At 42.3% G+C, this 24,608-nt stretch overlaps 1 protein-coding gene across 1 annotated transcript; it reads left to right on the top strand.

Moving 5' to 3' along the window:
- The first annotated feature begins 1,968 nt into the window (after positions 1 to 1,968).
- On the top strand, positions 1,969 to 22,574 carry LOC143321498 (guanine nucleotide-binding protein G(q) subunit alpha). Its single transcript, XM_076731893.1, has 7 exons — positions 1,969 to 3,172; positions 13,009 to 13,193; positions 14,980 to 15,134; positions 15,299 to 15,427; positions 16,199 to 16,328; positions 17,189 to 17,342; positions 18,305 to 22,574. Exons 1-7 carry the CDS (start codon positions 3,037 to 3,039, stop codon positions 18,493 to 18,495), a joined length of 1,080 nt encoding a protein of 359 aa, XP_076588008.1. The 5' UTR covers positions 1,969 to 3,036; the 3' UTR covers positions 18,496 to 22,574.
- The last annotated feature ends 2,034 nt before the right edge of the window (positions 22,575 to 24,608 follow it).

The following is a 24,608-nucleotide window of genomic DNA, read 5'->3' on the forward strand; positions in this document are numbered from 1 at the left end:
GGCCACTTAGTTAGGTTACAATCAACACTGCTCAATACCTATGTGAGATGACCTCAATTCTAACTTTGTTTGCAGCAAATGGTTTAAGAGAGTATGACTCAATTTAAAATCTCAGATTAGTTTTGTTAGGCATTTTACAGCAAAGTAAGGTTGATTAGAATCAACTAACTGTATTACAAAGACAAAATGTTATTTCAACACGTAGTTTCTAAATTAGAGTCTGTATGACTATTCCACTGTTTGACTAGAAGTATTTTCTTTGTACGCACAGTGGAGTCAGTAACACAAAAGTTGACCTACATGTCCTTGTCCAGGTACAACAACAGTCTGTGGCCTCATGTTTGTCTGCTGAAGGGTCTGTTAAAATCATATGTTTGAGATTCCCTGGTATAATGTGCCTTGACTTGCTTCCATTCCTCCACTTGCCTTGACTTACATGCACAGTGCTTCACTCACTTTATTATGTAGTAAGGCAAAACAAAAGCAGCTCATGAAGAAAAATGATCTCACTTCATTATAATCCCTATCTGTGACTTGATGTTGCAAGACCATTTGCTTCATCCACACTGTCACGAGGACTAGAGATTTATGTCACAGGCTGCTGAAAGTTTACTGTAGTTCTGTATATCTTTTACAATGCAGTCCTGAACTTTGCCCTGAAATGGCCATCTTCTAATTTGACTAATGTGTTTCCAATCGAAGGTTTTAGATAATGCTAGTGGAGCCTGAGTGTTTCCTAAAATAAGAGGCAAATCAAAGCAGAGCTGTGCAAAGACATTATTTGGAACAGAGTCAGAATTACAGGTGAAACAGCACGTGACCCACCGAGAAACAAAACCAGTAAGTTTTCATCCAGGCCTTAAATACAAAATGCTGTTAAACCATTACAGAAACAGGTCGGCACTCATTCTACAGCCGTGACTCTGGATATGAGTCTGACTGGTATCCAAGTGAGAAATTCAATGTGCCTCTTGGCATCCAAGCTCATTGCTGTTCTTATTGGGAAGGCCCAGAGAAGTCCACTGTAGCCACAAGACCCAGCTAGAGCCCCAAACCCAAAACAAAACCACTCACACAATAATGTGTTGACTTATGATGACTGACTGTCCTTCCATTAATGTGTGGGTGATGATAGCTAGGTGTCTGGTTGTGGAAAAGGCCGTAGTACAAGGCTAAACCATTGGTAACTTGGCACAGACAAGAACAGCAGGGATGACTGTAATGGAACAACTGTGGATACATGATATGGCCTCGAACATCCATCCATCTAGCCATCCATCCACTTATCATTTCATCAGTCTGTAAGTGTGTGGGCCTATTGTTAGTATAATGTGACTAACAACTGCTGTATACCTCTTCACTTTGTTAAAGACACATGGAACAGGTGAAAAACATATTGCATTTACACAGGGTGGATACGGTTTAAAGCACACTGGTGCAATATAACTGGCATGCAATAAATAACACATTTATGGAACATATCTTTTTATGACTTTTTTGAGACAGAGATTCAGTTCTATGTTTTGAAGATGTCCCCACAACATCAAGCTACCAGAAACAACAACGCTGCAATGTGCACACTTCTTATTTTTAACAAAAATAGAACTTATCCTCAAAGGGGATATTTGCAGGTGTACACACTGTTCATTACAATGTCTCAATGGATACTAAATGCATAAGGGGGACGCATTAAATGCTTTCAGTTTCTTTAAACTTGCTCATTTGTTGTGTTGTGTGGGCTTCAATGTGCCCAGTCCTTGTGGATATTAAGTGATGATTTGTGAAAGAAAAAAAAAAATCAACCATAGGGCATTTTGAAGCAGTCACAGACTGTCACAGCACAGTCATACGTTGCTTTCCATAAAAAACCCCACATTTGCTGACATACAGAGGTGTGCCTGTGACGACTCTCCGACTAAGCCAACACAATAACAGAATTTAAGTGGATCTGCTGTCTATTGCACACATACCCACAGAGATATGAGCTCAGCGTCTCCATTCATGCACATTTTCTGAGCCACAGGTTGGGGGGTATAAATACTTGTGCGGCGTTTGTTTGACGTGACACTCCCCCCGAGTCGATGGGAGGCCGACGTCACCCTGCCAGCGGAGGAGTGGATGGCCTCTGTAATAAAAATACATGAAGAGAATTGAGGAAAAGGAGAAGATTGGTCCGGGGGAAAAACGGCAACAACACCGCGTTTATTCCTTTCTCCACAGCCCGCTACTCGGCCGCGGCCGTGAACGCCTCTGAACACAGACGGGGATATATTTCCGCTGCGGCATCGAGGGCTCCGGCTGAAATGCTATGTTATGTGTGGCTTTCTTGGTTTTTTGAGCAGACGGATAGAGATAACTGTACTGTATCCCAGCCTAGCGGATTGGAGTGAAAGTCCGCCATATTCTGCCTTACCACGCCCGGGAGTCGAGCCATTGGAAAATAAAGCGACAGCTTTACTCATGTGTTTTTCCCGTTGCCCGCACCCACGGACGATAAGTTGAACATAAGGGATCTGGCTGATTGAAAAATAGCAACATTGAAGACTTTGAAGAGAGGGTGTCCGGGCACGGATGGCAACGCTTAACGAGATCACACACAGAGCTGCACGGAGGATGTGTCTTAAAAGGATCTGTTGATCATATTGAGTAGGAAAAGCAGATTACACCAATTAAGATTGCACAGATATTCAAGTCAAACCGCTTTGGACACTATTTTGAAGCTGTCGGGAGGCCCAGAAAGCGAACCGAAACAGGGGGGAGGGGGGTCAATAATTTCTCAAATATCTAATTTTCCTTTCCAGCACAATCTGTGCGCTGGTCAGACTCATTATAAGGGCGTCCACGCGTTATTTCACCACAACCAGGCCTGTATGAGGACGCTGTTTGGCATTCACAGGCCTCTGTTTTTCTTTCTTTTTTCCCTTTTTTTTTTTTTTTACTCCGACGAAGCTGAAATCTGAATGAATCAGTAAAGCAGGAGAAAATCAGACAAGCGTGTTTTTGTTTGGGGTTGGGGGGGAACAAAAAGGAGCGAGAATGACCCTGGAATCCATAATGGCGTGTTGCCTCAGCGAGGAGGCGAAAGAAGCCAGGCGGATCAACGACGAGATCGAAAGGCAGCTCCGCCGGGATAAGAGGGACGCACGCCGGGAGCTGAAACTGTTGCTTCTCGGTAAGCTCGACAGGGAGAAACACGGGAGGTGTGCGTGTGTGTGTGTGTGTGTGTGTGTGTGTGTGTTGGGGGGGGTTGCAAAGCCCAGATTCCTGTCACCACAAATACCTTTTGTCAGGCAGGGGTGGGGAAGGTAGATGGAGGTGGGGGTCTGTTAGTGGGACTTCCCACCTGAGTGAAGTTGGGGAGTGGGTGGTTGAAATATGTCGGTGTTGAGAGTCGAGTGCACAGATTGGCAGGTCAGCAGAGGGAGGAGGTGATGCCCAGCCAGGCCTACAGGGCTCCCGGTGTGGAAAAAAACCTGCCTGATGTGAATAACTGCCAGCAGTTTGGAAACAAATGCTCCCCAATGGTTACAAAGCTTACCTGTTCCTCTCCATGCATTCACTCACCCTGCCTGCAACCTAGAGGGCCCATCCAGGTGGTGTGTCAGACATCAGCTGGGCCAAAGTCTAACGTTTTATTGGGGTAATCAAGATAGTGTTGCAGCTTCACCTGGCCAGTGATTATATCACAGGTGTCAAGTCTGTGGAGCAAGTTTGGAAGCGTGCTGTCCAATCAGGTATAGAAGCTTGTGTGACGGTATGCCAGCCTTTATATACATAAATGCATGAGAATCATTCCTCGCAGCAGAGCCACAATGAGCTGAGGTAGATTATTTATCTAGTGCTACTTTTTCAGCCGTCAAGGTCTCGACACGTAACCATAAAATAACGGTGCCGAAAGAGCTTAAAACTTTTGTTAATAACACGCAGAACCTGTGCTTCTTTACAGTGTGGGGTTGTGAAATGTGAGTGCGGGGGGGCGGCAATCCTGTCGAGAAGCGTTAGTCATCCTGGAGAAATTTGAGGAAAACAAGTCATCTACTCACCATCCCGTTTTTAATTAGATTTCAACAAAAAGCCCATTAGTTGTGATGGCCGTGGTGAGTGGTGCCAGAAACCTCTCTTCCTCATCCAGTGCCCTCCTCTCTCAGCTCCTCGGACAATACACAGGGGAGAAGGTGGTGGAACAGGCCGGGACTTGAGATCACATCATCCAGGCTACTTTTTAATGAAGGCATGTAGAGGTTTTTGCCGCTTGAGGGACGTTTTACTAGAAGTTGAAGGAGAGAGGTTTCCCCTTTGCCCTCGCGTTAGCACAGAATGAGGAAATGAATCCCCCTGAATGGGATTTGAAGGAGCTGGCTGCCACCTCCTTTGTTAACTATGGAAACATAATTGTGGTGTTGTTGCACTCTAATCCCTTTTAATACCCAACAATTCGCCCATTATGCAAACACACAAACAACCAATGACCCACACCAAAAAGCGCTGAAGTTTGAGGTTGTCGCTGTATTCCTCATAAGACAGTATATGGTATTTATTCAATGATTAGTCACTGTTCTCATGTGATACTAACCAAAGTATGAATGATTATGACTCATGTTCAATATTTTTTTTTGTGGTAGCTGCTTATCAGTAGGTCCTATCAATATAGGCTATTATGTTTCAGAGTGGGTTAATAGCACGCCTCTAATGACAGGATGCGTACAATTAATGTCTTCGAGTTGTAGGGAAGATTCGATCCATTAAGCAGCAGAGTAAAAAGTTTCCTGTAATGATGGATGATAAGTGTGATTTGGCTCGAACAAACACAAATAACATTTAGGACTTTTCTATAATCAGACAGTTCTATTCTACATGAAGAAGGTTGTAGGGACGATTTAAGTGACGGCATTAAGAGGCTGAAAGGAGTCTAAACAGGAAATGTGATGGTCGAGGCTTACTCAGGATAACTGACCATCATGGGCAGAAGAGACGCTCATACACCAACATCTGAGCTCACACAACAATTCTGGCTTAAAACAGCCTTTTTTTTTCTGTGAGACTAGAGCTCATTAACAGTATGAGCTGAAAGCGTTTGTGTGTGTGTTTCGTACGGACTCCACCACTCCCGCTTACAGTGGTAGAGTTAACCGGAGGAAGTTGCGCGTGCTCTGTGCAGCTGTATTAATCCATATGCTATCAGTGTATTATGGGTCTAAACTCACTAATTGCTTAATGTCCCGTGGGATCCAGCACGAAACTCTCCAGCTGAGTTAGAAGTTTCTCAGTGTTTCAAAATGTCCATCGCTTGTTTTTTCACAAATCATCTTGGCTTTTCAGCTTCACTTTTAGTCTTTCAAACCCACTAATTGCTTTATATCCACAGGGACTGTGCACATTGAAGCCCGCACAACACAACAAATGAGCAAGTTTAAAAAAAAAACAACAACAACATTGAAAGCATTTAATCCATTCTCCTTGTGCAACTAATATCCATTAAGGCATTGTAAACTAATACAGGGAGATGTACCAAAATTAACACTCATTTAACCTGGGCAGATTACCAAGAATACATAACTAGCAGCAGAGTGGAGGAGTTGATGCAGCGTGGGGAGGAGGAGGAGGGGGTTTGCTAGTGTAACACTTAGGAGCTGTCTGGCACACAGATAGTTTAAAGCCAGCTAATGAGTCAGAGATGCTAAAGGCTTCACTAAGATCGGTGACTCAGGAAAAGTCCAGTAAAAATCGATGTCCTCCGAAGCAGAAGAACGAAGAGGTGGGGCACCGCGGCAAGAAGCAACTGAAATTGATCTCTTATAGCAATACGTGTAATGAGTGTAAACACGTGAAATGAAATCACTGTCATATTTCGTTAGAACAGCTCATAGCTCGTATCATTCACAAGGAAAGAAAACGCAGATATCCTTTTTTTTTCTCCACTTCCACTTCCACCAATGAGCCTGTTTACCTGTGGAATGTTCCAAACAGGTGTTTTTGGAGCATTCCTCATCTTTCCCAGTCTTTAGTTTCTCCTGTGCCAACTTGTTTGAAACATGTTGCAGCATCAAATTTAGAATAAGCAGATGTTTGAAAAAACTTGATGAGATAAAACAGTGAATGTATTGCCTTTGATTGAGTATATGTAAAAAAAAAAAAAAAAAAATTCTGTTGCAACATTCTGTTTATCATTTACACAGCATCAATATGTCGCTGTATCATCCACAGCTTTAGAGAAATGAGTCTGCTGTGGGCACAGAATACATCTGAGACCCTCCCACTGACAACCCGGCAAAAATCGAGTAGGTGAAGTCTGCGTATTTAGAAGTGAACAAGTGAACTCTTGTTTTCCAATCAAGGCTCATTGACTGGGCTGCCGCACTGGAGGAGCAGTGGACAAAGCTTTAGAGGACACTTCAGTAGTGGTTGAGTTAAAGAGGAGCACTTCCTCACTTTCCAACTCAGCCTTTAATGCTGCTGTCATCCCTGTGACTGCGCGCTGGCGTGGGAGCATTTAGGTTAAAACAACCTTGTTTGAGGGGAATTACATGTTAAATGATGATGAAAATGCTGAACACCTCCAGACTTCTCTTGTCTTTATCTTTGAGGAGAGTAAAATTCTCTTCTTTAAGCAAGACTTCAGGCCCAGAGAAATGTAAAGCGACAGGCCAGTGACGCTAGAAACCATGGCTCCATTGCATTAGCTGAGATTCCAAACTTGTGCAGTCATGGGAAGTTCAAAATGAATGGAGGAGAGAGGAAAGCAGCAACTTAGCCGGGGGACTGGTGGCTGGAGTCTGGAGGGACATCTGTGTGAAGGGAATGGGATATTTGCCTATGTTAGACAATTAGGACACTTTCTGAAATAGATCTCAACACATTTTGGTTTTAAAAAGAGCATTTTAGCACATAAGCCACATATTGTGTGTATGTTGCTGCTGACCATTCTCCAAATGTATGTTTTAGGAGTGGTTTTCTACCTTCCAGGCTGCTGTCTTTTCAGCTAACAGTGACTCTCTGGAGATGGCTGCTAATCAATCATAGCCATTTTCATTAAGCTGAGTTATTTCTAAGTCATTAGGACTTGTTTTGGTGAGCTTATAGTGCAGCATGGTGGACGGGACAACATTCAAAACTGCATGCTATTTTTTTATGAAAGCATGGTGCTGCAGCTGTGAGCACGGATGTTATGAAAACTCTGACTTTGACATCTGAGACTCAAAAGTCAGCTGCAGAACAGTTACTTTTAACTCCCATGATCAACTAACCCAATTCCCATGATCCTTTGTATGATAGTAAACTTAATATCTTTTGTTGAGTTAGAAGAAGCTGTATGTCACTGTGGGCTCTGGTAAATTTTACTGTCAATTTGTCACAATTTTCTGACATTTTCTAATCAAAATGATTGAGTAAATAATGATTGCATCCATCAAAAATTAAAAACTAACCAGTGCCTTAAATTTTTAGTGTATATAATTGCTGCATAGTACTTCATGTTGCTTTTCTGCATGTATTACACACATCTGTCCTCTATATACTGAGCATTGAGGTCTCAAGTATCAGCTGACAGCCAAAAGGGTTAAACGTGAATAATTATCAGACTTGTCTCCATCTGCTAAATTGATTTGGAATTGCTCAATTACAAAAGTGGCACAGCCCAGCTCGAATCCTCAAGAGGCCATTGGACCTAGTTTATGATGCCTGTCCCCCTTTACACACATGCGCACACACACACAGAGCAAACCATAGGCAGGTGGGGTGACTGAAGGTAAAAGGTGCAGTTATGAGCAGCTTCGATCATAGAATCACAGAAAACAGCTGAAAATGAGCTGTGTGGAAAGTTTGCACAGCTGAACTGCTTTTAAATCATTGCAGCATTACAACATGTGTCATCTGCTCCTTTGCACTCAGTTTTTGCATTTCGCCTGTCAGAAGCATTTGCAGAAAGTGTTGATCTTCGCAATCACTGTCGGCTGCTTTTATCGGACAAATGAAAGCTGTGGGAACTTTTTCAAGGCTTCGACTGAACAAAGTCCACTGCAAACGTTTTACAAGCTTTTAACAAACACATGCTTGTAATTGTGAGAGGAAGCACTGAAGAATCATATGACTCTTGTATGAATGCAGCCAAGTTAACAGTGCAGCAATAGAAAGCGCAGAACGAAAACCATTTTTATTGACCATTAACCATTTTACTGTATCTACTGTAATGCAGTTAAATACTTGACACAGTATCAGCATTGTCTCCAGTATAATGCAGGTCTTGCATGTCTTTGACATGCAGCTTCTTCTCACTTATAATTGTGCTCATTGACATCCAGCTGTCCCAAACTAAAATAACTCACATGTAGATATCCACACTGTGAATGCTGGTGGAGAAAATCAGAATGCTGTCTAGTAAGCTTTGCGGGTACGCTGCAGTATTTCTTATTGAATTCGTGTCTCTGTCTTGTGTTTTGCCTAGAGATTTGCTGGTGCTGCCTTAAGGCCGCCTGCCATTAACACTGAATCGATTTTGACACCCACAGCAGTGAGTTTTTCTGTGAAAGCGAAAAACAAAGCCGGCTCCTCGGATCATTTCTATGAACATCATTCGAGAGTATCTGCTCAGTAGCTGCTCAATGCAAGATAATTTTTATTCCGTGGGATTTATCATTCGATCGAGACTGTTGAACGGGGGTGAATCACTGCACCTGTAACACCGCTTCACCACAGATTCATACCTGGACTTGTATATTGTGAGTTATTAAAACAGAGCTGTCTACTTTCAGGTCATTAAAGCTGTACAATAATTCTATAGTTCTTCCTTTCAAATCAGCGCCAAGCAGTGTCAGTCCCGCATTAAATGCTAGTAAGAGTCCAATAATGCTTGTTGAGGAAGGGTGAATCTAAACTGAGGCGTTTATTATACTATAAGCTTAGTAATAATTTAATAATACACATACACCATATGAAGAAGAGCCATGTGTTGGCATTGAACATTGAGAGACAGCAGACTCGAGCTCCCTCTTTGAGTCAACTGCAGGCGTTTCTGTGTATAGGTGACACTGATGCATTCAGGGGTTGTAGGAATATGCAACATCCAAGGCTTGTCTTGTTCATGGAGGAAGCTGCCAAATTCACATCCTTTCGATGTTAATGTGTGCTAATTGTTAGTTTAGCCACTTTAAGTTTGTGACAGCAGAGGTTTTTAACATTTGGCAGCTCACAGTCAAGTTGCATTCGTTTTGAGTGTGACTGCTTTCTCGAGTCCTGGGTGGCTTGGCCTCCGGACGTGGATCTGGATCAGACATACTCACCTCTGATGTAATATCCATCCATTCACCAACCTCAAACATTCAGCTTCATCCCAGGTCCCTGCATTGGTTTGAAAGGTGACTCAGCAGCCTGTAATGGTCAGCGGAGGCCCATACCTCCTCATGCTCACTGTCTCTATCGTTTTCAGTGTCTCTTGTTGGTATAATAAAGAAAATCCATTAGGACTCAGATGTTGACAAGCAATCCTGAATTATTTTGGAGAGATCGTTTTCATCAAAACTTAAAGCTTCTGAATCATTTTTCTTATTATTCATACAGCTGCTGGTTATACAATGCTGGATAGCATTCACATTTTTCTCTAACCGAAGGTAACCTGTGTAAAATACTGCAGCCTTTTAGGATCGTAGCTTATGAATTAAGTTTGTGAGGAACATTTTCTTGAATGGGTGGATCTCCAGAGGAAACATTCACTCTACACATTCAGCCTTAAATAGTAGACTCAGCTGTCTTGAAATTCATGGAATTCCATTTTTGTAACATAAAACAAAATTGCAGCATCTCAGCACCAATTTATCAGGTTAGACTTAAATTAAAGCCGGCTATAATCATAAGGGTTTCTGTCTACGGACGAACTTATGAATCACTCACATTCTTCTTCTTCTTGTGTGAGGACATCGGGTTCTTTTCTGTGTTTGAACAGCCATGAAGGGATTAGAACTGCGCCGCACAAGAGCAACTGGGATCCTTTTTGCCTTTACAAATCCAAAGCCCACTGGCACAGTTAATTTAAGTTTTTGAGATTACTCACTGTTCCACTTTGCCTGTTTAAAAAATAGAATGTCTATTTTTAGGGTGGATCCTGTAAGGCATTAACTCTTGTGCAACACTATTGTGGTCCGCAACAGCTACGACTTGTTGCTGAGGTTAATGTAATGGTTGATTTCTGGAGTGTGTGGGTGGAAAGCAGGTGGTGACAAGTCCCACCCACCCTTTGGTGCTCCAAGGTGAATACTTCAAAGTGCACTAAAGGATAATGCAACAGTAGTTGTGTGGCTTTAGCATGTTGCACTAAGAAGTAATTGAAAATCTAATCCACTCAAAATCAAATAGCATGAGCATGTATGAACTTTCCCTTTGGTCTGTTTTAGAGGGATCTATGTACAGGGGGATGAAGTACACTTAGGTTTAGTGCAACTTATTATGTTAAAACAAATTAGCATCATAAGTGGCTAAAAGTAGTGTAGCCATACTTTCATATTTCAGAGCCACCTCAACCAACCTTCAGTGGGAAGAAGCTGCGTGAGAACGAATGCTTTGTGTGCACGGTTGCATTTCCTCAATGCTTCATGCACTTCACAAAATGAATTCATAAATAGGATTTCTAGAGTGTTTGAGCACACCCAGGAGACAGTTAGCTTAGCATTGTACTCCACTGGTTGCCTGAACACTGGCCAAGAAATACAGTATAAAGTGTTAATTAGTGAGCTTTAGAGGTGCTGGTCGGTGAATTTTCTTGCCTTCGGACAGAGCCAGGCTGCTGGCTTCAAGGGTAATTGTGCTAACTCCAGTTTTGTCATTACAGCCTTCCCTGCTCATTCCAGGCTTCTAAATCGACAACCCTAGAGAGGTTATAATATTTCAGCCATAGTTTAGTCTGTAGCTTGGTTTGTTAAGTGCTTAGTCTGTGCTGTGGGCTCACAGTCGAGAGGCTAATTTGGCTAAAATAGAGTTTATATTATACAGTACAAAGGAGTGTAACACATCCAGACTTTTATAACAGAGTCTGTAGGTTACACTGGAATGCAGCACACGTCTCTTGGCCGCTGCCGTGCAAACACACACACACACACACGCACACACACACACACACACACACACAACACACACACACATCCACTCCCTCCTGCCAGAGTTATTCAAGAGTTAGCGGTGAGGTAAAGTTAGACTGTTCTGTTGGTCTGCCAAGATTCTCAATGAACCAAAGAGAAACTACACCCCCAGCTCTTCACACCCAAATAGTCCCTGTCACCACTGAGAGGAGAGAGATGTTGTTCTTGGTCTGTCACCAGACCAAGCAAACAGGCTGAGAGGAAAGTAGCCAGCACATAATATTAAATGCGTGACTGGCTGAGTGCATGAGTGTGTGAGCACACACTGTATCTGTGTGTGCATGTACGCTATGTCTGCATGTAGAAATGCATGTGGACATGGTTCTTCCAAGATAGCATGTTGTGTTACAAAGAGCCATGATTCAGCTTTTTTTTTTTTCCCCTGAGGAAAAATCCTCATGCACATTTACGTCTTTAGATGTTTGTAGAATGGTTTTCATCCAAATACAGTCAAGTCTTCAGGGTTTGCTTTGCTTTGTGTGCACTTAGCTGCATTAGTCAATATTTCTGTATTAACAACGGATCAAATGACTCACTGTGCAATGTGAAAGGGTTGTTCTTAGTGACAAACCCACAGAGAATTATCACCCAGGCCCTGTGGAGCCTTTTAGCTGGTTTAGGATCAGTGTTTTGGTTTTCTGGTGCCCAAGAAAGAAGCGGAATACATAACATTTCTGGCCTCATGTCCGTGAAAGTGATGTCATTTTGTCATTCAGACATGTTAATGTTTTCTTACGGCTTCATTCAGACATGACAGCACATTTATGGAAAGAGCTGCGTACTCGTGATATTTGGCACCTGATGCACAAGAGGGAGCGGGCAAGAGAGAGAGAGAGCGGTGGTGATTTAAAGATGGTACAATAACGAGGAGTGTTTTATGTTCACTGTGTTACTGATGGATTTTAATACTTCTCTTTACTTTTGAAACAGTAATGAATGATCATCGTGAGTGCGAGGGACACCTCCTCCCGCCTGTCACAGTGAATCCACTGATTCATTTCCACATCAATTTCATCGTTTAATGTTATTTGAGAGAGAAGTCTGCTCCCTGTTTTATAATATCCATCAGTGCACAAGCTTTGGATGACAGGATGTAAAGATGGGACTCTTGTTTAAAGGTCTGTAAGGTTGTGATGTCACGACCGTACAGTCACCGCCCTCAGCCACGCCCCCAGCCCAGCCGCAGTTGAAAAAACACGAGCAGAGCTGATGCGGAATCATGGTGGGCGGTGACTGCTCAGGCCTGTGAGAGCTGACCAATCAGAGCAGACTGGGCTTTTTGGGAGGGAGGGAGGCCTTAAAGTGACAGGGAGCATTTCAGACAGAGGGTGAAGTGAGGTGCTGCTGCAATGGACAGCATGTGGAAAATAAGGTTTTTTGAACATTTAAGCACGTGAATATTTTCTAGTGTGCTCCCAAAAGAAAAGGACCTCTAATTTTTATTTGCTCACCGCTGCATTTAAAGCATTTTCACCTATATTCACTTAGTCATCCTGCTGTTCAGACTAGGATTGTGGTTGTTCGAGGGTTTTTATTTTTTTCAGCCCCGGTAGCACCACAAGGCGAGAATAGTTTCATCTAATCTGAGAGAGACCGTTCTCCTCAGCAGTGTCAACCTATGTGAACCTATTAAATGAACTTCATATCCACATAACTGTCAGAATCGAATGGTGAGTGTTAGAATTTCTCACTAGCAAGTCCACCCCAATGTACAACCATGGAACTAGGTCTCTGATTGGACTCTTATCTGCAAAATGTCCATTTAAGGAGCCTGGTTGCTGACACAGGAAATTAAATGCGTTGTCTAGTTAAATGAAACCCTGCGCAAACATACAAAATAAATAAACTCTGTTCTTTTGTCCTCTTTCCCTGTCTACTTTCTCAGGCACTGGGGAAAGCGGGAAGAGCACATTCATCAAACAGATGAGGATTATCCACGGCACCGGTTACTCAGACGAGGACAAAAGGGGTTTCACCAAACTGGTCTATCAGAACATCTTCACAGCCATGCAGGCGATGATCCGAGCCATGGAGACGCTCAAGATCCCCTACAAATATGAGCACAACAAGGTAAATGAGATCTTTTCACTCAAGCCATTTCAAATTCTTCAGTTACAACTGCCACGTAGGGTGACTCACAGTTGGAGAAAAAGAGGGAAAGACGCTACAAAGCAGCCACAGCGTCCTTGTGTATTTTTAGACTGTTGTCTATCTTATTTGTAACAGCCATCCATAATGGTTTCCTGTCCCTTTTTGACATTTCCTGCGTCCTGAAAACACTCCAGCCCTCCATCACAGCCTGCGTGTATTTGTGTTTGCTTGTGTGCTTCCGTGCATATGTACAAACCCGATTCCAAAAAAAAAAAAGAAAAAAATGGGATGCTGTATGAAATGCAAATTAAAAACTGTACCTGTAAACATGCGTCAACAGGTACACCAGTTGCCATTGGCTCCCATTCATTGCATTTGATAAGAACATTTGCATAGACCTCCAAAAGGGCTGCTTCAGGGTTTGCTTATTGAGTGGTCTGGAGAGTGCAGAACATTTGACTGATGCACTCAATGATGATTTACACCAGGAGTCAGATGTTGTCTTGAAGAAAGAATTTCGTCATGTATTTCTGAATAGACTTTATAGGCAGATTTCTGAAGGCTGTTGGCCAAATAAAGCAACAGGATGCCACATAACAGATGCCACCACATGTTGGCTGCATTTCTGTTGCTTTTTATCTGACCTTATGTGACGGTTTAGAGGCAGCTTTTAGTCGTAACTTTGAGATTTTGTTTAAGAAAGGGTTGAATTCTGACACACCCATATCTCACCTAATGCTCACCTGTCTACCAGGTGTGCATTAGGTAACACTTAGTGTAAATGGAGAGATTTAAAATGGCACCACAGCTTGGATTGAACTCGAGCCTTTTGAATCTGTGCTCTTGTGGCGGATCGTCATTCTCCGTGTGTGCTTTCGCTTCCCCCGTGCTCATGAAGAATGAAACTGAATGTGCTGTTTAAGCTCACCGCTTTCACTCTCGTTTCACCCACTTTGAACACAGTAAAAACTAACTACATCCCTCAAATATACTGAGTAAAAATAGTGCCCCGTAATCCTTTTGTATTAAAAGTTTTCTCCCATCCTGAAGGTACTTCAGGATGGGAGCTCCCAGCACAACAGTGGCCCAGGTTTGATTCCAGGCCAAGGCACCCTCTGTGTGTGTAATGAAATCGAAGTGCACAATGAAAAACTAAAAACAGAACTACTGATTACTTGTCTTACGTTGTGTACAACATCCCTGAGCTCTCATATGCATGCGGCCAAAACGGGAACTATTATACCTTTGACACAGGAGCTCACGAAGATCAAAAAGGAAGTGAAAATGAAACCTGTCGATCTTGTGCCCACTGGCTGTCCCGGCATTTTGTAGCCTTGTTGGCTAATGAAGCCCAACAATGAAAATAGTTGTGAGACAATATCTGTCTGTTTTAAGGTAATAGGACAGTTTAACATCCAGGCACATGTTGATCTTTCGTCATGGGACACAGGAGAGTTTTAATGGGAATCTGGGACAGCAAAACTTTCCCCTTAATAGGCCCAGCGGGATTTGAGTTTCAGATATTAGGTCCATGCTGAGCCTGGAGGTGTAAAGAAATTTCTGGATATAGAATACGTGAGTGAGGGAGAAAATAAGCCAGTGATAATTAGGGCTGCATAACCTGTACGTTGATTAGCTTTCGTAGTAACTGTGTTTTTAGACGATCAGAAAAGCATGAAAGTTTTAATGACTTCAGTATTACTTTTTGCTTGTTGTTAAATAAAGATGTGTAAAGGAAGTTTTTCTCTTTGTCTCTTCCCTTTAGGGCAACGCCAACGTTGTAAGAGAGGTGGACGTAGAGAAGGTCAGCATGTTCGAGAATCCTTATGTAGATGCAATCAAGAGCTTATGGAATGACCCGGGCATCCAGGAGTGCTACGATCGAAGGAGGGAATACCAACTCTCAGACTCCACTAAATAGTGAGTAGAGTGGAGACAACACATCGCAGATGTCAAAATCAGACTCTTAAAGTATGAGCTCAGGCTTATAAGACATCTTTTCTAAATATCTGAAATACAAGACTTTCCAGAAGGTACTATACGAACCCACTGTCCTGGTTCATTTCCTCCCTCTGTGTCTGTAGTTACCTGAACGCATTGGACCGGATCGCTGAGCCAGCTTACCTTCCCACCCAGCAGGATGTGTTGAGGGTTCGAGTCCCCACCACGGGCATCATTGAATACCCGTTCGACCTGCAGAGTGTCATATTCAGGTGAGTAAAGACGTATATTCAGGTTCAGAAAAACGTAAGAAGCATCATTGTAAATACTCACAGCTTATAACTGCTTTGCTGTTTTGTCTATACAGCTGTGCAGGTTAGAAAAAGGAGGAGGAAGAGGGTAATACGAGAGAAACACAGGGAATACAAGGAGCAGTCAGTGGCTCCAGGCTCCTGAATGCAGCACATAGGGAGGGATTCACATGAAAGCCTGTTTATAAAAGTGTGTTTTTAGAAGGGATTTAAAAGATGAAACTGATTTTGCCAGCTAGTTAAAAGAAAACACTTTGCTTTAGACCTCAGAGCCATTCTTATAAGAGTAGAATAACAGTTATCATCAGCTACGACCACTGACTTGACCCAAAGGAGAATGAATTGAAGAATGCTTTTAATGATGCTTTCACTGTCTCTGAAGTCCAGTAAATCTAACAATGGCAAACTTTTTTTTTACTTGTGCTTGGCATATAGACTTTATTAACCCAAGTATGCAGTTTCACTTTTGTTTCTTCAGTGTATTTTTCAGCAAATTCCCCTTGTCCTTAGTCTGACTTTGGTGGAATAATGATAGCAGTAGTAGTCATAGTCACAATGTTAATACTCCGCTAGCCGTCACATCGAAAGATCAACAGAATAATCACGTTTCATCTTTGACCTCTCGAAACGTGTCGACCCCTCAGTCCAGAAGTGATTGAGACAGACTTGCCAACATTTTCAGCGCTTGTAGTGACTGTTTTCTCTCACCTCGACGCTGCTGCTGCTTGACAGGATGGTGGATGTTGGAGGTCAGAGGTCGGAGAGGAGGAAGTGGATCCACTGCTTTGAGAACGTCACATCCATCATGTTCCTGGTCGCGCTCAGCGAGTACGACCAAGTTTTGGTGGAATCGGACAATGAGGTGACTGATAAATTTGATTTGTTTTAAACAGCGAGTCAATTTAAAGACCAAACAAAACGAGTGTATTGTCCGTGTGATGTTTTGTTTCACTTGTTTCACACTCCACAGTTTGGCCCATTGAAAGCCTTTATTATTTCATGTGATGTGGAAGATGAGTTGGCTCTGAAGATGAGAAGCTATTCCTTATTTTAAACAATGGAAATCAGACTCTCCCCCTGCCTGGCCGTGCTCCACCTTTTTTTTTTTCCCTTGGAAAGCATTTGTAAATGATCAGCCAGCTGTTTTGAATACCGCCTCGGGTCACGTCTCCTTAAGAGAATATAGCATGTGTGTCAGTTTGTTAAAGTATATTAATGAGCAGGTGCGTGTTCATATGTGTGTGTGTCATCTTGTCTTTGTGCGTTTGTGTGCTTTCCTTCCTTTGTTGCTGCAAACTGCAGAAAGAGGAGACGGAGCAGCTGCACGTCCTTTGTATTCTGACGCCATTCCATTAGTTTTTCTAATATACAGGAGATATTCTGTTTCGCACTCTGCAGCGCTGGCGGCGTGGTGGCTAAGGTTTGCTTTCACTGTGGTTGTTTTGTTCAGTCAAACACTGAAATTAAGTGCAAGAGGAGAAATTAAAGTCTTGAAGGCGGCGTGGCCGCCCTTCTCTCATCTTTACTGCTCTCCCTCTGGTGCGGTAGACGTTTATTAAAATCTGTACTTAATGAGTATGAAAGACTGTAGTTTAATTAAGTGATTAACTCTCCTTCTCTGTCTCTCTTTATGTCTCTCTCCCCCTCGTTTTACCTCTCCCCTCTCTCCACACACACACACACACACACACACACACACACACACACACCCACTGTCTGTAGAACCGGATGGAGGAGAGTAAAGCTCTGTTTAGGACAATAATCACATACCCCTGGTTCCAAAACTCCTCCGTCATTCTCTTCCTCAACAAGAAGGACCTGTTGGAGGAGAAGATCATGTACTCTCATCTGGTTGACTACTTTCCAGAGTATGACGGTGAGTGACAGCAGCAGCCCAAATAAAAAAAAAAAAAAAATCTGAGCACAAAGCTCTTCTTCTCTGCTCTTCTTCAGCCATGAGAATATTATTGGACCAGTACTGATATACTTTTTTAAAAGTGTTATTGTCTTATGCTGATTGTGTGTCTTTGTCCATAATAGATAAACTGTATTATAAATAAACAATAGATCTACATCTAAGCTAATTATGCTGGCAATCATCACACCTAAAGGCCTAAACACCAACAGTTATACTACTCTGTTATTTTTGTTAGATGATGAGGCTGAATGATACTGTCAGTATCATATATATACTGTCAGTCAAGATTCTGCCTGATGCATAAACAGTGTTTGATCAGCACCTGACAGGAAGGCTTTCAGTGATCCCCCGAAGTTGAAAAATGCACAAACGAAGATGTTTAAAATTGTCAGAGGAATTTGTGATCATTTTCTTGAGTGAATGCAGAAACTGTGTTGCGTTTAAGGACCAGTGTGTTCGATTTAGTGGCATCTAGCAGTGAGGTTGCAGATTACAACCAACTGAATCCCCCTCGCCTCTCCTTCCCATTCGGTGGTCACAAAAAAGTGAAAGCCCCTCTCCACAGCCAGTGTTAAGTTTGTCCGCTATGGGCTGCTGTAGAGTGCCGGCTGTGCAACATGGCCGACTCTCTCTGTAGATATAAAGGGCTCATTCTAATTCTGATTTTCATGTGATTATACACTGATGAAAATGTAATTATGAGTATTATAACACATTTCTGTCAATAGATTCCCCTAAAGCCTACACCCAAGTAAATAAAAGTACCAAAAAAGCAGTGCTTTATAAACTTCTGAGTAGAAAGTCGACTTTTGATCAGATCTGCACAAGTATCAGTTACTATTTATTTTCAGAATTCTGCATCTCGAAATACGCAAACCTGCATGAGGAAGTAAAGTGATGACTGTCGCCTTCCTCTCCAGGTCCCCAGAGGGATGCCCAAGCAGGCCGAGAGTTTATCCTCAAGATGTTTGTGGACCTGAATCCAGACAGCGATAAGATCATCTACTCTCACTTCACCTGCGCCACTGACACAGAGAACATCCGTTTCGTCTTCGCCGCCGTCAAAGACACCATCCTGCAGCTCAACCTCAAGGAGTACAACCTGGTGTAGAGCGGAGCGGGGCCGCCCAGCAGGAGGCCGTCAACACACACTGACTGACGCAATCTGTGAAAAGATGCATCGTATACACACACATGAAAAGAAAATCAGAGAAAAAAAATCTAATGGTTGCTTAGTACTAATTTATTTGCCATCTGTTGATCTCTTGGTCCCCGAGAGGTGAGCAGAGTAAATGTTATCTCGCTATTTAAGGAGTTAATGAAATGCGGGGGGCGGGCAAGATATTCTGAAGGGTCGGGGAGGGATTTGCTGTTGAGTATGTACAGCAGTGATCCTCATTTCTAGGCTTTGCGCATTGTGAAGTTTTTTTTTTTCTTTGCCAGAAAGAGAGGAGCTCCTTCTTTGTGCACTCGAGGTTCGGGGCCTCGTCAGTCTGATACAGCTGAGCAGGAATGAACACAATGCGCTCCCGCCCTCCTGCCTTTTTTTATAAGCAAGAAGAAGAAAAAAAACAAGTTTTCATTGCTTTTTTTTTGTTGTTTTTTTTAACCCTCCCTCCTTCCCTGTCGGTTCGTTCTGAAGCTTCGTCCTGGCCGTTTACGTGTTTGCCCAACAGATCTCTCATTGACAGAGAGACCTTTTTCCTTCAGAGGACTGATTGGCTCGTCTCTCGACAAATAGGCACAGACTGTGATTTTTAAATTATTTCATACTGATTTGGTATCGATTGACTTCAGTCATTATACTTATTGCATTGCATTGACTCTGGCATCATCTGATGAGTTAAGCATGCGTCAGCGTGGCAGTGCACCCCCAACGTTTTGAGGGGACGTCGTCCAAGTCGTGCGCTGAGTGACAGTCACGTGTCAGTTCTCCGGCATCGACATGACCGTTGAAGTTCAGAAGTGTGAGCGAGATTGGCCTTGAAGTGCTTTCTGAGCTTTGAGGCGACCGGCTGAGGAGGCACACGGGGACTTCTGCTCTGTCATGAAAACCGTGACGCTGCTGGTTGTTTTACTCAGACTGAAGGGAGCTGAGGAGGTAGTAATTTATGAGACAATGTTATTAAAAGATTATGTTCAACTGTGCCACATAACGCTTTTTATTATGGTAATATGTGTATTTATTGCCAATGCCAAAACAACTCAAGCACCAGACTCCACTTTGCGCTGTTTACTATTTAAATGAAAAGTGTTGAGGACAGGAAAAAAGCAGGGCTAATGAGCGCAGACTGACTTATTGACCCACCAACTGATTCTACAGTTTTTGAAGTATTAAACAATGGTACCCCCCCTCCAGCAAACACACACACAGCTTGGACTGACTGTAGCTATAGTTAGTTAGCAGGCAATCAGAGAGGAGGACGCCACCTAATGTGCGAAACTGCTCGAACTGTCCAATCGCAACCTTGCGCCCGGCTGTAAACCCCTCCGTCTGACCTGCAGATAAGCCAGTCACATGTTAGCTGTGTCTTTATAATTGTCCAATCGCAGCCCGGCTGTTCTGACTGTTGTAGTTCAGTAGCAGTGGAGGATAAATTTGGTGAATTCCTGCATATAAGGGCAGATTGTTCAGTTTGTACCAAAGTAAGCCCTTCTTGTTTCTGATTGGCACCTCTGATTTGCAATTCCTCATTCCCGGATTACTTCCAAGTATTTTTTTGTAACAAGTCCCAAGAACATAAGCCTGTAATTTACATTTATTGAGGCATAGTGCAATTATGAATGCTATAATCATTGTACATACATCTCTCTATATATATGGCAGCATCTTTGTTGGCTTTGTAATCATTACTTTTTTGGCAGATTGAATGTGCAGTATTGAAAATATGTATCTATGTAATTGTATTGTATGTCTCATGGCTAATTCATTTTTGGAAGAAAAAAAAACATTATTTACATGTTCGTTTTTGTTCCCTTTTTTTAAGAGGAGAATGTAAATTTTGTGTTTTATTTCGTGTTACTTCAATTTCTCAGCACAGAAACATTGTTCAGCTTCAGAACTGCATAAAGAGGAATATTATCATCCAGCAGCTGATCGATTGGTATGCCAGTACTTCTAGTAGCCGGTCTGTTGAATTGACTTTTATTTGACAAACTACAGACTGAATCCAACCTACAGGGCTAATTGTAAAGTTTAGTTCTTATCTGGCTTCAGGAACAGAGCACTTGCCATATAGCCGTAATCACATTCCTCATTGATTCCTGATTTTTTTTATATTTAATTTCTTTATGACACAGCTTCTTAATAAGTATTGATTCACTTTGGGATTTCTTAATCTACAGTATAAAGATGTTGTTAAGGAGGCGATGTAACTATCTGTTTGTGCTCACAGATGGGAATGCCATCGCCCTTTAAACCCCTCAAACGAACCTCCACCCTGATAGAAACTGTATTGTAGAGTCAGTGTGACTGACCATGCAAAATAATGACAACTCAACCATTTGGCCTAATTAGGTTGGTACATTTACAGGTGCTTTATTGTTATTTTTGACTTCATTTCCAGCTTGATTACCACCATTTCATTAGAATGTACAGTATTATTTTAGACTTATGAAATGACAGCATAGGAAAATACACACAGTTCACATGTACATATTGCCTTATTGAATAAGCCGTGCCTCTGAAGTCCCATGCAAGGCACCTGTGTTTTTATGAGAAGTGAAGCTAGTGCAGCCAATAATGTCCCTTTGTGCAGCTGGAAGGTTGTTTGGTTTCGGCTTGGCGGTCGCTCTGTTATTCTGTGCTATAAGAAGACCTGGGAACAGCTTTGAAGTGTAGCTCATGTAGCTAATATGACATCATTACAGGCCATTATAAGAACACCATGAGTGAATTGTAATCATTGATTACATTATTACTGATTTCATAATGCTGTCACATCAGATTCATGTCTTAAAACCTGTGCCGCAGTGCATTGTAATGCATTAAAACTGCCTGACGTGCTTGCAAGGTGTCAGAATCTGGACTCCAAATTACCACCAGCCACCTGCGGAGTGTTTTTGCGACATTTGGCTGTGGTTTGGCATCTACCAGCCACTTTGGCAGGTAACCAGCCCTCACCTGGAGGTCCTGTTGTTTTCAGATATTTCAGCTGGCTGGTGAAATTGCTTACAAGGATGGTTGATTTTGGCAGGCAACACTCACTTCAGCACGTTAATTTCCAGTCCAGTTCACAGTGTACTTGAAGCAAATGAAGATGTTACAATAACCACTCACCAACAGCAGGGCCCAATAGGAAAAACTGGGGGCCAGCTCGTCACACATTTTGCTGATTGTTAAAATGGTGTTAATGTGACTCTGCTTGCTGCCAGAGGAGATGTTTTGAAGCTAGATGAAAGTTTCAACCGGTCAGTGCTGACGATAACTTGTAGAGTTGCAGTAATCAGTAACTTGTGTCCCTGCTGTTGTAAAGTGGCTGTTTACACTGTTCTTGTCACTTAAAGGGAAAATCCTTGTTTAAACAATTCTCTTACTGCTTTCAACCCACTGAGCGGACACCATCCATCCATGTTTGTGAGCCTCAAAGAGTAATTCAAAAAGCTGAAGTGATAAAACCTGGAGTGTGTCAACTGACAGTGAATCTTAGATTAATGTTTTGGTTTCGCTTTCTTACACAATGATGAAGGTAGATTACAAAAAAACACCATATTGTACTGGTAAAGATACAAATTCTAATTGGATTTTGATCGAGCCACAAGCCTCCAAGCTTTGTGAATGACTTCATGTTCACGTCATCGCTCTGAGGGAGCTCATGTGACTTATATTCAGGCTGGATTTTCCCTTTAAGAGAGCACAGACTCCAGCTGGTGTTGACTCGCACACATGGTTTGGAAACCTGTGCCGCGGTTCGAATTTCATGCAGTGTGTTCGAGAGCAGCTCAGTGTTACATACAGTATATGGTGAATTACGTGAAGTGGGGTCAAGTTCGGGGAAATCAACTTCCCATAAACTCAAGTCAAAGTCAAGTCTTACCTTCTCCAAATCATGAAGACATGAAGTTTAATGACTCATTTTGAAATAGTGCTATTATGACGATCTCCAATCACAATGTGTAAAATGTTTCCTGTATCCATAAATTCGCACTCCTTCAACATGTTTCTGAATGAAGTCACGTTTCTTTTCAAAAGTATGTGGACTCTGATTTTTATTTTCCTATCTTTTAGTGACGCGGCTCATTTCTACGGTGTGATTCATTCAATGCCTTTAAATCTAAGTCATTATTCCTCACCGTGTGTCTGTGAGCATAGTGCTTTGCCACACGTCCTCGCCATATGTATTTGAACTCCAATTTGAATTACAAACCTCTGTCAAGCTCTGAAAGCTTAGTTAAAGTGGACACAGATGTGATTCTTGTTACTCTATAAAGTTCAATAGAATGTGCCCCAAGCATCCTGCCAACAAGTTGGGTGAGGCAGCCTCTTAGAGGTTAGTTTAGTTCTCATTTCCCCTGTCATCTTCGATATTTTTTATTTTTTACATGCAAACCCCCCCAATATGAAGGGAGACAACAAAATACATTGAGAAGGATATGAAAACCTGGCTGGCAGGGAGTTGGCTTTGTTTACATTCTGGTTTTAAGCTCACAAAACCACCATAAATAAAGTTTATTTGGATGTAAACCAAGTTCTTAAGTACTTAACTGTTCCTGCTGATCGTAACACGATCAGTCGTTCTTGATGCAAGGCAATCATGATGAGGCAGAGTAGTCTGGACTTCTCGAAAATGTCTGTATTGAGGCCAAAGTGTGGATAATCAGAGTGAACTGCACAAAAAAGGCCCAAAGGCTGCTCATGGTTATTTTGTTAAGGTTAGCTGGACCCAACATTCAACAATCCTAATTTCTGTCTTTTAATGTGTGAATGATGGGGACTGGTTAAAGTCAGGGCACATTCACGTTTACTGTCTGTCATCCTCACATTCATCTTATGATCTAATTCCCTTAAAACCACCAACTGCTTGTCTTTTCACTGTTTTCTGTATTTTAATGTGTGGTTGTTTTTTTTATTTAAACAGGTGACTGCTGGTTACTACAGGTCTGTCACTGTTTGATATTTGTGCATTCATGATATCAATAAAAGATGCTTTCTTTCTAGACCTAGAGTTTACCCCCAAATCTAAAGGACAGTCACCATATTATTCCTTCAGGGTCATATGTATTTAGTTCTAAAAACATGTAACACCTTTTCATCTCTTGTGATATATATAAGTGTCTCATGAACCCAGTATTTATTTCTCTTGCAAATATGTTTTATTGGAACAGTATCACAAATAAACGCATGAGAAAGAAAAATAAATATTACAAAATAGAAACTGACAAAGTGAAAATAAATGTGGAGACATGACACAAATCTGAATATAAGAACAGGAACATGACTCAGATAAGGCAGTGTAGGAACATGAATTTCCTTCCTTTACCTTCCCCCTCGGTCTTCCTTGTCTTCTAAAACCTCTCCTGCTCCCTTGCACCTGCCCTTCTCTCGGTCAGTCACTCATTACATAAAATGACCCAATGCACAAAGACCGCAACTCGGAACTTCTATAACCATCGGCTGCTACACCGTATCCCAGCTGGCCTTGCTGACCCCTAGCGGTCATACGGAGACATGGCAGTGTCAGAGGACGCACTGAGGCACGATCCTTCACTTCCCCTCTCCTTGCAGTGCAGCTTAACTGTGGAGGCTGTTTCACGCCCTCAACCCCTTATAACCCGATTATAATACATGTCTGATGTATGAAAAATGACCAAGACAGCTACTTGCAGCTGGCAACCATGTTTCCAACGCCAGTTTACGCACACATATTTAAGACAGGCCTATAGCTCCTGCATTCATCGGCCTTTTCTTTCTTTAATTAAAGCCTACACAGCAGCCATACTCCACCATTCTTAGTTATTGCTTATGTTTCATATGATCTCTGGGATGAAGGGAACGCTCTCTGCCTGCTGAGGATGTTAACTTCCCATTTTATCCTTTTCTATTTGCAGCTAGTGCCACGCCCTCCACAGTCGAGTGGGTAAAGTTCAACAAGTGTCCAGCCTCACACCAACCGCAGCACCTTATCAAAGAGGGTCAGAGCCTTTGAGTCCTTAAAAAAAAAAAAAGATCTCTGAATTTTCCCTTTAGACCAGGAATTCTCTATTTTAGCCTCCTCATTTTCTTCA

The sequence above is a fragment of the Chaetodon auriga genome, chromosome 5 (assembly GCF_051107435.1).
Source record: "Chaetodon auriga isolate fChaAug3 chromosome 5, fChaAug3.hap1, whole genome shotgun sequence".
NCBI classification, from domain to species: domain Eukaryota; kingdom Metazoa; phylum Chordata; class Actinopteri; order Chaetodontiformes; family Chaetodontidae; genus Chaetodon; species Chaetodon auriga.